The following is a 13758-nucleotide window of genomic DNA, read 5'->3' as shown; positions in this document are numbered from 1 at the left end:
TGCACATTTAGTGCATTTAGTACAGTTGGCTTCAGTTGAGGTATTATTTCAGCTTTTCTAATGCTAATCAGCTGCTCCCGTTTGAAAACCCGCTTGTTCCCATGATTACGCATCTTAACTCATCATCATTATTCATCTATGTATTACTTTTATGTATTAGTCATCAATTTGTTGTAATCATCTATCCTTGCAGTTGTTTATTACACAAAATAAGTTATATTATCACACTTCTGGCCACATAGCGCTGATATTCATTGCACATGCCCATATTAACTTTTTCCAGCCAGGTGTTTTCCTTTTCCCATTCTTCCCTTTCTCTGAGGGGAACAAACATTGCTGCTCTAACGCTGGGCTCACACTGTGCGGTTTTAGGCCCATTTTGAGACGATTTTTGAGCGATCGGACCGATTTTGGCCTTCATCGTGCGTCGTGTAGTATACGTGGGGTAACGAGAAGTGATTAACACCTCACGACCAGCTCCCGATCATCAATCGCTCGTGAGGGTGTCACCACAGGGGCTCACTGCTCACGCGCAAACACGTAAACACGTAAACGTTGGTGTAAAAGATGGAGCAGCACGGCTGTGCAGCGTGTGATCTGGACACAAGCGACGGAGGCACAACTTGGAGAACTTTGGAAAGCTCATCCGAGCCTTTTCGATGTGGCATCACAAAATTATCACGACCACAACAACCGTGAAAATAGTTGGATCGACACTGCTGCTCAATCACAGCTGCCTGATCAGTGTTTTTCATTAGCAATTTAGCAAAGTTGATGGTGGTGGTGTGTCTGTGTGAGTGAAAGACAGAGAGGGAGAGCGACAGATTTTCTGTTATAACCTTCATTTTATGGAGGCACAGTGTGCGCACTCAGGTCGCATCAGAGCATCGGGCGGTATAGTGTGAGACCTGCATCGTGACCTACCAACTTCTAACCCCTGCGAGTCAATTGTGCAGTTTGAGCAGGAGCTGAATAACGCGACTGAAAAAATCGCACAGTGTCTGCCCAGCTTTAGGTGTACTGTCGTCCGAGACTTGCACCGCAGTGTCGGCGTTTGTTTCCCTGTTGGCCATGCTTCTTGTTGTGGTCATCTGTTGTCTTCCGGTATTTTCTCTGTAAGCGACCTTTCCTCGACCAATGAGATGAGCGGTAATCTGAATTGTTATACTCGAATTGTCATAAGTGTGCTGTCAGCTCATTGGTCACAAAGCAGGAGAGGGTCTGGGAATTATGTTTTCAAACAAAGTGTTAATTCCATAAACATTTATAGACTACTTTTGATTCTCACTGTATTACGGGACAAAGTGCGTCCCTTATTAGCTCAATACGGGACGTGTACTTTTGTTTCTAAATACGGGACGATTCCGTTTTTTAAGGGACGGTTGGCAACCCTAGCCAAGTCACCCCTCCACGATTTTTTGAAATGATTGGTCTGGGAAGAAAATTGTGTAGTTTGGCATTGCTCAGCTTCCTTAAGAATGGCTTCTTGGCAGCAACCATTTTACATGAGGCTTCGAAAACATATGGATCACCTGAAGGGTCAGATCCATCTCACGGGTCTTGTGCCAATACCTTGCAGGATTTTTTCTGTTTCTATATCTCAAGGACATGGCAATACGTGCCTTGAGATGACTGTTGTGTTTTGGTGAAATAATAAAACTAAAATGCAAAGAATGCTAATATGCCAAGTTTTCAGTTAAAAACTTTTTTGATGCACAAATACTATTTGATGCCCATCAGAATGTCACCGTTGGCATTTTTCATAGCTGGATTTATGCTTGATTCAACGATCTATATGCTAAGTGACTTTAAAAAAAAACAAAAAAAACAACATTGTACCTAACCATTTTCAGACTAATGTCCGAAGAAAAACTTCAGACAAACTATTATTCAAGACCACCTTAAAAATGACAAACAAGTCTTGCTGCACTGAAGCAAAATATAAAGAACTGAGTCGTGTCCAAGCACACAGTGAGTCGAGGTTAAATCATAATAGAAAGAGTTCATTGTCATAAAAGGAGCTTTCTTTTCCTCTAAGAGTGTTAACAGACACAAAAACACACTCAAATACACACAGTGCATTTCTTTATTTCAGACCAAAAACAATGTTGAACAACCGTCTGTATGTGCATGAAACAACACTACACATGAACATGACTGCAAGCTGGAGGCCACAGAGACAAACAGAGCTACAGGAATTTCTCATATTTACACATTAGCCACTCTGCTGTTCAGCTCCTGTGCTGCATGCCCCTAAACTGCTGCTATATTTCCTTGTGATGCAGCTTGCACAAAAAGATTCGTTTTTTCTTTATATAGTCTATGTGAAGGCAATTTTTCCATCAGCAGTAAATGACAGCTGGAGAAAGAATGAAACAAACAAGGGTGTTAGGACCACCGAGTCTGTGGAGACAGTCTTACGTCAGTGCCATTTTTTCTTGTTTTACCGAGCATGTTCCATGAGTCCTGGAATGTGAATTCATTAGAAGACAAGCTGGTGGTAAAGATTGGCTGGCTATGTTTCCTGGTTTCCATATATTTGAAATGTCTTGTTGTATTAGAGGTCCAGCAGATGGGCATAGCTGAGCCGACGAGTAATGAGGGACGGTAGTCATTATCTGTCCGGGATGTCCTGGCTGTGTAAAGCCCACACTTGTGTATTTAATATCACTGTCCGAGCCGCTGCTGACAAGCCCCGTACCGCTGCAGGGCACCCAACAAGTCCTCATACGAGATATTTCTGTGGGATGGCAGGGAGCTGAGGGCACAGAGTAGGTTACACATTGAACATAGTGCGCTTCAAAGTGAATTCAGTTAATGACATCAATTTCAAAATTCAAACAAACTTTCATACTTTATTGTCATTATTAAACGTGGTCCATCGAAACGTGCAAATTCTGAGATGTAAAGAAGCTTACATGAACTCTGTGAGCCTGATGTGCCAGGGGAGGAAGCCCAGTGTGCTGTTCACAGGACCAAACTTCACCACCAACTCAGGGTCTGGAATATTCTTTGATTCTGAAACAAGCACAAAGAAAGCGAACATGTTATCAAGACAATCTTTTTTTCTCCTATTTACTGAGAATCTGCATGTTCTGACTATAGAATGAACTCAAATCTGAGAGTGGCTCCCATTCAGCAGTACTTGTGTAGCTGTCACCCGAGATCCACAGCCACACAGGTTAAAGAAAATTTAGGTAATATACATCCACTCTCACTGGATAATACACTTCTCCACAGTTATGGTCATTTTTGGTGCCATAAATGTGTCCAATCCCCGGAATTTTAGAAAACTTGAGTCATTATTTAAGTTAAATTGATTTTCTAGAGGTTGTTTGTTTTGCATTTATTTGTCTCCAATTGGCTGAACTGTTGCATTGGATAGTCTAATTAAATACAGAAGCCTAACCAGTGGACTGGAATTCTACTGGGGCAATATGTTGTGTAATACCTCTGTTACAAGATGATTTATTTCTTAAAATAGTTTAATGGTTTTTGGATATTATTTTGTGTCAAATAACAAAAAGACATTTTGACTGCTACATCTGTGCTTCTTTGTTCTTTCCAACACTCATAAATTACATGGCACACATTCACTTTTCTCCTCTAAGTATTTTTTTGGACATATCCATACGACACTTTTCCTAGGCCTCTTTACACAAGAGGTTCAACAGTGGGGAAAAATGCCCAGGAGAAACATTTTACAGCACTTCAATGTCATGTCCATCTCTTGCATGTAAAAGTACAATCCCATGACATGGCGCAGCTAACCTGGATCCTCTACAGGTTACGCTCCTTCTTTAAGCTGTCCAATAATGATTCAATCCTATTCAGTTTTATTTATACAGCACCAAATCACAACAACAGTTGCCTCACGGCACTTATATTGTAAGGTGACCCTAAAATAATGCAATGCAATAATAAATAAAGAAAACCAAAAACGCCAACAATCATATAACCCCCCCCCCCCCCCAAAATGAGCAAGCGCTTTGGCAACAGTGGGAAAGAAAAAAAACATTTTTAATATTAAGAAACCTCCAGCAGAACCAGGCTCAGGGAGGGGCGGCCATTTGCGTAACCAGCTGGGAGTGAGTGGATAAAGACAGAATAAAATACTTAATACACGTCTTAATTACTTTTAAAACACACAGTACACACATCCACTGGATCTTGAAATTCTTTTGCTTTCAACAGTAATGAGTTAATGAACTCCATGACACACTTCTAATGATTAGGGAAAAGAAGCCTTCTAAGACTCTTTCTTAATAAGCACACGCAGCTTCAGTAACCCCCTCTAGCTTTATTAAGGGCTACCAAGGTGTTCCCAGGTTGGTGAGCAACAATCTCTCAAGTGTGTTCTGAAAAACATCAAAGTATCTTTACACATGCACACAGGCATAAAGTGCTACCTCTGAGAAGCAGGTCTAGCATGGAAACATTAATGTCTTTGAAGCTCCTTTCCTTGTTTTCCACAGAGCGGCAGAGCTGCTGTGCTACATGGACAATGCTCTGCTTCCCATCGTCAGGAGACAGCACCCTCACTGTGGGCCTGCAGGACACAACTGCAACAAAGGACACATAAAAACACATTAAATTAAATATGACTACTAATGGTATTCTTCTGCAAATACACACCCAAATTTTCAACTTTGTAAATTTTTTTTTTTTAATACTGTAACCTCACTTGCACACCTGATGTAGACTACTGGAGCACACTGGTGAAGTATGGGTTGAGGGATTTTAGATTACACCTGGGAAACATATTGTTGGGTAAACTGAGAAACTGCTGGGTCAATATAATGATGCTTCGGCTTCAGTCAGACATTACCTCAGTGGAACAAGCCAATTAGTGACATTATTTATTTATGTTACCATCTATGTTCATTTTGTTGACTAATAATTTTTTTCCACAAAGGAACTACTTAAAGAAAACTAAAATATGTGGATAAATACTACGATGAAATGAACTGACACTTTCTGACTCACCTATTCTTAAATGTAACCATTCACACCAACCATGTAACTTCACTGTATGAATTTGTGGCATTTATTACCAATCCAAGTCTGAATAAAAAGCTCTGACCAGCCAGACCAGTGGACTCGTAGCTCAAAACATGACTGGTCAACTGGGTATCTGAAATTATTTCTCTTCCTCAGATGTGACAGCAACTTTACCAAGAACAGCTGAAACTGCCCCATGAAATTTTACCTGCTACTTCTATCTGTAGAGAATCTGATGAACCCAGAATTTCCATTATTTTATTGTCTTAATTCGAAACTTCAGGACCAGCTCATCATGGTTTAACATTGACTTAATTTTTTTTTCTTGACACTGTGTGAGGACAAAAGGTTCAGCCTGTACATACATTACATGAAAAGTTTGAACTTGAGAGTAAGTGGCTCAGGTGTGTGTTTTTGCACAATTACGTAACTACTCATTTAATTGTCTTTCTTTTATTTATTTTTTTGCTGTGTTCAGTGGTTGTAGAAATGGTTTATATTAGCATTTAGCTGAGATTCTGAGGTTTCTATGGATATCAGACATGTTGATATTTGCATCAAAGAATTAACGTTAAACTACAGTTTAACCCCTTTGCCCCCAGAACCGGGGGCTCTCCAAAGTAAAGGGTGTAAGGGTCTGAAGTTTGAAGTTTTATAAGTGGATTCCATCTAACCTAATGAAGAACAATACAGAAAACAAAAATGAGGTTGTAGGCACTTCCAACAAGTGGACACAGAAATTTTGGAATGTAACTACTTATATGTAACACAGTCACAGAATTTAATTACAAGAAAAACATTGATCTGGAAATATACAATTAAAATACAGTTACTAATCAAAATGTTGGTATTACAAGTTTAAAAGTTCTTGTTGGTAAAAAGCTTCCAAGTACATCTGAGTCTGTAATTGTATGAACTTAAAATCAAAGATATCATGCCAGGTTCTTACCATTGTGCTGGTGTTGGTCACTACCACTGCTCAGGAACTCCACACTGTGCATAGATCCATCAACACCCAGCAGATCCTGTTGCTGCCTTTTTATTTCCTCGAGTAGACGAGAGTTGTTCTTCTGAAAAACACCTGGGTTGAGGAAAAGCACATCATTCAGTTCAGGTTGATCAAAATCACCAAGTAGACCTAAGACAGAAACAGTAATTGTGAAGAAACATGACTTTTGGATTGATAGAATCTATTTTCTTTAAAACAAAGCAAATAAATCCAAAATTAGGGGCAACTGTGGCTCAGTCAGTAGGGTGCGTGGTCTACCACTTGGAAGGTCAATAGATAGATTGGAGAAACCAGGTATCAATGTGCAAAATACTGAATCCCCTAATGCAGGGGTGGCCAACCCGCGGCTCTCGAGCCGCATGCGGCTCTTTGCCTGGTTTCATGCGGCTCTTACGTTCATATCAAAGTTTGTGTTTTGATTTTTTTTATGTTGTTGTTTTAAAATGTGCGCGTTCGCTTCGCTTGAGTTCAATACGGTATTTTCATCAAATGCGCATGTGTGTGAGATGAAAATACCGCAAAGTTTCCCAGTAGGAGCAAGTTCGCCCTTAAAATGGCAGGAAAAAAATGCACAGCAAAAAGAAAATATGAAGATGAACACAGGACGTTTTTAACAGAGTGGGAGAGTTTATATTTTTTTGTTGAACGCAATGGTAAGCCATTCTGCCTTATATGTCAGACGTCATTAGCGCATTTCAAAGCTTCAAATCTTCAGCGCCACTTCAGCTCACTCCATGCTAACATCGACCAGGAATTTCCAAAAGGGACTGAACTTCGCAAGCACGAGTTGGCCACTTTGAAAAGTCAGGCAGAAAAGCAGATACAGTTTTTCCAAAAATTTACGAAGCGGTCAGAGACCATAACGCTCGCATCCTATCAGCTGGCTTGGAACATTGCACGGGCTAAAAAGCCATACAATGAAGGGGAGTTCGTTAAAAAATGCCTCAGTGATGTTGTTGAAATCTTGTCTCCTGAAAACGACAAATTAAAACGCATGGTATCAGACGTCCAACTGTCCCGCCACACTGTTGAACACAGAATATCGGACATTAACACGGCTATTGAATCACAGTTGCACTCTGACCTTCAAGCATGTGAGTATTTTAGTGTCGCATTGGATGAGAGTTGTGATATACAAGACAAGCCTCAGTTGGCAATATTTGCACGGTCTGTTTCAAACGATTGTGTGATCAAAGAACTCCTGGATATTGTGCCATTAAAAGACAGAACCCGTGGCATAGATGTGAAAGAAACCATGATGGCTGCATTTGAAAAAGCAAATCTGCCCATAACGAAATTAACTGCAATAGCCACGGATGGAGCACCAGCCATGATGGGATCTGTGAACGGGCTTGTGGGGCTGTGCAAAGCTGACCAAACTATTCCTGACTTTTGGAATTTCCACTGCATCATCCACATGGAGCAACTCGTGTCTAAATCATTGAATTTAGATAACGTCATGAAGCCTGTGATGGAAATCGTCAACTATATCCGCACACATGCGCTTAACCACAGGCAATTCAAGAATCTCATCGCTGAGCTGGACCAAGGGCTTCCAGGTGACCTGCCGCTGCACTGCACTGTGAGGTGGCTGTCAAAAGGCCAGGTACTCTCTCGCTTCTTTGAGCTTTTGGATGCCGTGAAACTGTTTATGGAAAAGAAGGACAAGGACTATCCCGAGCTCTCGGACCTCAAGTGGATTATGGATCTGGCCTTTTTGGTCGACATGCTGTGTCACTTGGACAGACTGAACCTGACCCTGCAGGGTAAGTTAAAAATGCTCCCTGACCTAGTGCAAAGTGTGTTTGCGTTTGTCAACAAACTGAAGCTGTTCAAGACACATATTCAAAAGGGAGATTTAACGCATTTTCCCACTCTGCTAAAAGCCAGCGGGCAAGTCGCCAGTGCTGCCCTGAGTAAGCAAAGAGCCAGATATGCAACGCTGATTGAAAACTTGCACGAAAGCTTCGTGACCCGGTTCCATGATCTACAATTGAAAAGGCCACAGATTACGTTCCTCGCCGACCCATTTAATGCAGAGACCGGCTGTTTGAAAGTCCCGCTAGTCACAGATGAAGCTGCGGCTGAGTTGGAGATGATCGATCTTTGTGAAGAGGACCAATTGAAACCTGCTTTAAGGGAAGGGACCATTGAGTTCTGGAAAAGTGTGCCAATGGAAAAATACCCCAATGTCAAACGGGCTGCGCTTAAGATACTGTCAATGTTTGGGTCAACATACGTCTGCGAGTCTGTGTTTTCTACCCTAAAACATGTGAAATCAAAGCATCGATCTGTTCTGACTGACACACATGTGAAAGAATTGCTTCGAGTGACAACAACGGAATACAAGCCAGATTTAAAGAGGATTGTTCAAGGCAAGGAATGCCAGAAGTCCCACTAAACAACATGCATTATAAAAGTAAATGCTATTGTAGATTATTATATTTTTGTTTGTGGACTTGGTTGAACTGAGAGTTTGTGTGTGTGAGACAGTGCACACAATGTTCATTGTTGAAAATGACTGGCCTGTGGTTTTAGTACTGTAGGAGTCCATTTCTGTCATTATCATGTTGGTGTGTGACATTTACAATAAATCTGGCTGAGCAGAGATGTGTGTATTTTGTGTGTGTGTGTGTGTGTGTGTGTGTGTGTGTGTGTGTGTGAGTGAGTGAGTGAGTGAGTGAGAGAGAGAGAGAGAGGAAAGGATGGGTGATGTTCATGTGTGCCCATGCGTATGATGTGGCTCTTTGCGGTAACACAGTAAAAAAAAAAGTGGCTCTTGGTCTCTGACTGGTTGGCCACCCCTGCCCTAATGCATTCATCTACATGTGTTTAAATTTAAATATGATCAACCTATCTCTAATAATTGGCTATGTACCACAGGCCTTCAAGCTGGCTGTAGTTAAACCTTTACTTAAAAAGCCATCTCTAGACCCAGCCGTCTTAGCTAATTATAGGCCAATCTCCAACCTTCCTTTCATATAAAAAACCATTGAAGAAGTAGTTGTCAAACAGCTAACTGATCATCTGCAGAGGAATGGCTTATTTGAAGAGTTTCAGTCAGGTTTCAGAGCTCATCACAGCACAGAAACTGCTAGACCTCAGTGCAGCGTTCGATACTGTTGTCCATAATATTCTATTAGAGCAATTAGAACATGCTGTAGGTATTACAGGTACTGCACTGCAGTGGTTTGTATCATATCTATCTAGTAGACTCCAATTTGTTCATGTAAATGTTGAGTCTTCTTCACATGGTGAGGTTAATTAGGGAGTTACACGGGGTTCAGTGCTAGGACCAATTCTGTTTACATTACACATGCTTACCTTAGGCAGTATCATCAGAAGACATAGTGTACATTTTAACTGGTATGCTGATAACACACAGCTCCATCTATGAAGCCAGATAACACACACCAAATAGTTAAACTGCAGGAATGTCTTAAAGACATAAAGACCTGGATGGCCGCTAACTTTCTGCTTCTTAATTCAGATAAAACTGAGGTTATTGTTCTCGGCCCTGAAAATTCTAGAAATATGGTATCTAACCAGATTCTTACTCTGGATGGCATTACCTTGGCCTCTAGAAACACTGTGAGGCACCTTGGAGTCATTTTTGACCAGGACATGTCCTTCAACGCACATATTAAACAAATATGTAGGACTGCTTTCTTCCATTTGCACAACATCTCTAAAATTAGAAATATCCTGTCTCATAGTGATGCTGAAAAACTAGTTCATGCATTTATTACTCCTAGCCTGGACTACTGTAATTCATTATTATCAGGAAGTCCTAAAAACTCCATGAAAAGCCTTCAACTAATCCAATGCTGCAGCAAGAGTACTGACAGGGACTAGAAAGAGAGAGCATATTTCTCCTGTATTGGCTTCCCTTCACTGGCTCCCTGTTAAATCCAGAATTGAATTCAAAATCCTGCCATTAGAGCATTTCACTCTCACGCTCCCGGCTTACATGTTGTTCCTAGAGTATTTAAAAGTAGAATGGGAGGGAGAGCCTTCAGTTTTCAGGCCCCTCTTCTGTGCAACCAGCTTCCAGTTTGGATTCGGGAGACAGACACTATCTCTACTTTTAAGATTTAAGATAAAGCATATAGTTAGGGCTGGATCAGGTGACCCTGAATCCTCCCTTAGTTATGCTGGCATAGGCTGCTAGGGGACTCCCATGATGCATTGGGTTTTCCTTTTCAGTCACCTTTTTCACACACTATGTGTTAATAGACCTCTCTGCATTGAATCATACTTGTTTTTAATCTCTGGCTGTCTTCCACAGCATGTCTTTTATCCTGTCTTCCTTCTTTCACCCCAACCGGTCGCGGCAGATGGCCCCGCCCCTCCCTGAGCCTGGTTCTGCTGGAGGTTTCTTCCTGTTAAAAGGGAGTTTTTCCTTCCCATTGTCGCCAAAGTGCTTGCTCATAGGGGGTCATATGATTGTTGGGTTTTTCTCTATATGTATTATTGTAAGGGTCTACCTTACAATATAAAGTGCCTTGAGGCGACTGCTATTGTGATAAAATTGAATTGAAAATTGAATGTGTGTGAAAGTTAGATAAAAGTACTGTATTTACGTCTGTGTGATTCAGTAATCAGACAGACACAATGTGGCATGTTGTATGAAGTGCTTTAACTGAGGGATAGGTAGAAAACTGCTAAATAAAAAACCGTCACCATAGTGGAGACTTTACATCATTTGGCAATGACAAAAACTACAATCTGAGAGACCCTAAGGTGAGGAGCTTGGTCATTAGAGAGGGATGGAATAGAGCCGCTGCTCCTCCATATCAAAAGGGGCCAACTGAGGTAGTTTGGGAATGTAAAATAACTTCAGTCAGAAGGCACTCTCCCTAATTCAGTCAAAACATTAATATCAGTTAGCTTTACGAGATTTGTCATTTAGGGAGAAGGGGACAATAATTTCAACAATTTGAGGCTAAAATGCTCAGCTGCAGTATAACCTCCGCTTAAAGTTAAAAAACAGAAACATAACTGTAACAGGGGAAAAAAAGCAACAAAATGAAGTCTTGATGGATGCTCAATCATCCAGGTAAGTGAATCCCAAAAGTTGATTCTGTTCATTTGGATGTAGCGTTTTCACTCAGAGAAACGTTTCGTCACTCATCCATGTTTCCCCAATCTTATAAACAGTGCATTTGCACAATAACGTTTTATAAGGTTAGTGAAAATCTGCAGTCAGCTGAGGTCACTGTCAAGTTACTTGGATGAGTGATGAAACGTTTCTCCTACTGAAAATGTGACGGCCAAATGAACAGAATCAACCAAAAAAATGAAAAGATGAATACAAGTTTAATAGTTAAATATTGCGCAGTTGTTTTAACGTTTGAATAGTGTCTGTAGCTGAAAGTATGTTGAAACAAAATTAGGACTTGGAAGTGGTGAAAAAAGACAGATTTAATTTGCATTTAATGTAAACAATTAAACAGGGTATTGCTAATCTGAAAAGGAAAAGATTCGCTACATCTTCAGCCTAAGCATTAAAGGGGAAATTTATACAGAGAATGAATGTAATACAATGTAATCTTAAAAGCCTCAAAGTTGGAAACAATATCTTTAAAATGCATATTAGAAACAATGTACATCTAATAAAATAAAATAAAAGTGCTTAAGAGTCAGAAGAATACTGAATATTTAAAGCTCACACGCGTTAATACTCTTTAAGACTGGAATTATGATTTTCTTTTTTCCACTTAAGAATCTGTGTGTGTGTGTGTGTGTGTGTGTGTAAGAGAGAGATATAAAGATATAAAATATGGGTTCAGTGACATCTGCAAATCATTGCATTCACATCGGATGAACTTGTCCAAATAATATCCAAACTACACTAAACTACGTGTATAGTTTTTTTTAAAACAACAAATTTAAAGCTATTTTTGATGAAGCTGTGATTTATTATTTTATGAACTTCACTGTATAAAAGCGCAAGCAGCAAACTCAGCTGATAGGAGTAACATGCTTACCGTGATTATCATACACGCTAACATAGGATATGCCGACAGCCATACACCACACCACCACGTTTGCTATGTCCGGATAACTGGGCTCTTCTTCCGCAACCAACAGGCCGATATGGACCGGTATCTTCTTCAGGGACTTTCCGTCAGACAGACACCGTGACCGGCCACCGCCGGTGCTCTTTTCAGTTATCGGTTTAACATTAGCATCTGGGCCATGATTCAGATTATTCTGAAAGTCTGGAAATCCAACTAGAGATATCGGCAACAGCAGGACGGTCGCTGCTCGCTCCCACAGCCGGCCCTTCCAGCTCTGGATGCGGACGTGGAGCCAAGAGAAGAGCGCTCTGTTGACGTGAACGAGAATCAGTAATAGCCGCCATAACAAACTGTACATAAGCGCCATTCGTGTAGGGGGAAAACCCAGGATAAAGTACAAGAACACGACCACTTTATTCTGATATATTATCCGCGTAAATGAGCTCAGCAGTGCTTATGGCTCATCATGACTGCAGCCATCTTGTTTTCTGGTTGGCAACCTCTGAACTCCGAACCCCGCGTGTGATACACGTAGCTCTCGGATTGGACAAGGTAAGCGAGACGCTGCTGCGTATGCGTTTGACTACAGAGTAGAGATGTGTCGTTCGCGAACGAAATGGCTCTTAGAGCCGGATCTTTGACGTGAACGACGTAATTTATATTTAATTGTATTGTGGTTTCCAGTGTTTTGTGTTGTTTCACTTTAAATTTGTAAAAGGAAAAAGCTGAAAATTTAAATAGTTAAAAGTTGAAATGTGAATAGTTGTTTTTTGTATTATATGATTTATTTATTACATTTTATGTGGAGTGAATAAATAAAAGTATATTTACGGTGGCCCCTAGAGACAAAGCACGTAAAAACTGCAAAACACGTAAAAACTCCAAAACATGTAAAAACTGCAAAACACGTAAAAACTCCAAAACATGTACAAACTCAGAAGCACACAAAAACTCAAAACACGTACAAAATACAACAGAAGTGTGCCAGGATGCTAGGACGCAGTGTTGAGCTTTGTTACCTAGTGGCTACACCAGCCAGCAAGTACCAAAGACCGGATTTGGTGTGTGGTAGTAACAGGTAAATGAACTTTTTTTTTTTTAAATTATTTGAATATATATGAGTGCTTGTGTATAAATGCACAAACAATACACACATGCTTTCAATTGTGTCATTTAAGTGATCTAGGTAGCTCTGTTTTGGAAGTTCAGTTAATGCTAGAAATGTGTTTTGGGTTTGTACGTGCTTTGTCTCTAGGGGCCACCGCATATATTTATATATGTTTATATATAAATATATGCGGTTTATATTTATATATAAACATATATATAAATAAAACAACTTCTTTTTTTTACATTAGTAATTCCTTTTGTGCATAATTTTATATTATTGTTAATAATAAATTAATTAAAGCAACAAAACAACCTGAAGCGCCGGTTCGGAGCCAAAAGAGCCGGCTCTTTTTATTGAGTCGAGCCGAAAGAGCCGGTTCTCTAAAAAGAGACGGAAATCCCATCACTACAGTGTGGTCTGTTGTTCATTAATGTAAGTCATGGAATTTAAATTGTGTGGACTGGACTCAGTTTTCAACTCATGCAAGTTTAGATAATAAACAACGTCTATTTTTCAAAAATTGGATAACTTCAGGGTCAGCTTTGAAGTTATCTGGATAAGTCAAAAATCCTGTTTCATAGGCCTCTATACTGTGAAGAAAGGCTTTAAGCTTA

At 40.2% G+C, this 13758-nt stretch overlaps 1 protein-coding gene across 1 annotated transcript; it reads right to left on the bottom strand.

The window, feature by feature from the left end:
• Window positions 1-2068: 2068 nt before the first annotated feature.
• Window positions 2069-12542, bottom strand: nus1 (NUS1 dehydrodolichyl diphosphate synthase subunit). Its single transcript, XM_004564739.6, has 5 exons — window positions 12001-12542; window positions 5951-6082; window positions 4410-4562; window positions 2919-3018; window positions 2069-2758 (listed from the first exon to the last, which is right to left on the bottom strand). Exons 1-5 carry the CDS (start codon window positions 12398-12400, stop codon window positions 2668-2670), a joined length of 876 nt encoding a protein of 291 aa, XP_004564796.4. The 5' UTR covers window positions 12401-12542; the 3' UTR covers window positions 2069-2667.
• Between the last annotated feature and the right edge of the window lie 1216 nt (window positions 12543-13758).

The sequence above is a fragment of the Maylandia zebra genome, linkage group LG15, assembly GCF_041146795.1.
Source record: "Maylandia zebra isolate NMK-2024a linkage group LG15, Mzebra_GT3a, whole genome shotgun sequence".
Taxonomy (NCBI): Eukaryota; Metazoa; Chordata; class Actinopteri; order Cichliformes; family Cichlidae; genus Maylandia; species Maylandia zebra.
The sequence above is the reverse complement of the archived record's forward strand: the minus strand, read 5'-3'. Positions and strand labels throughout refer to the sequence as shown.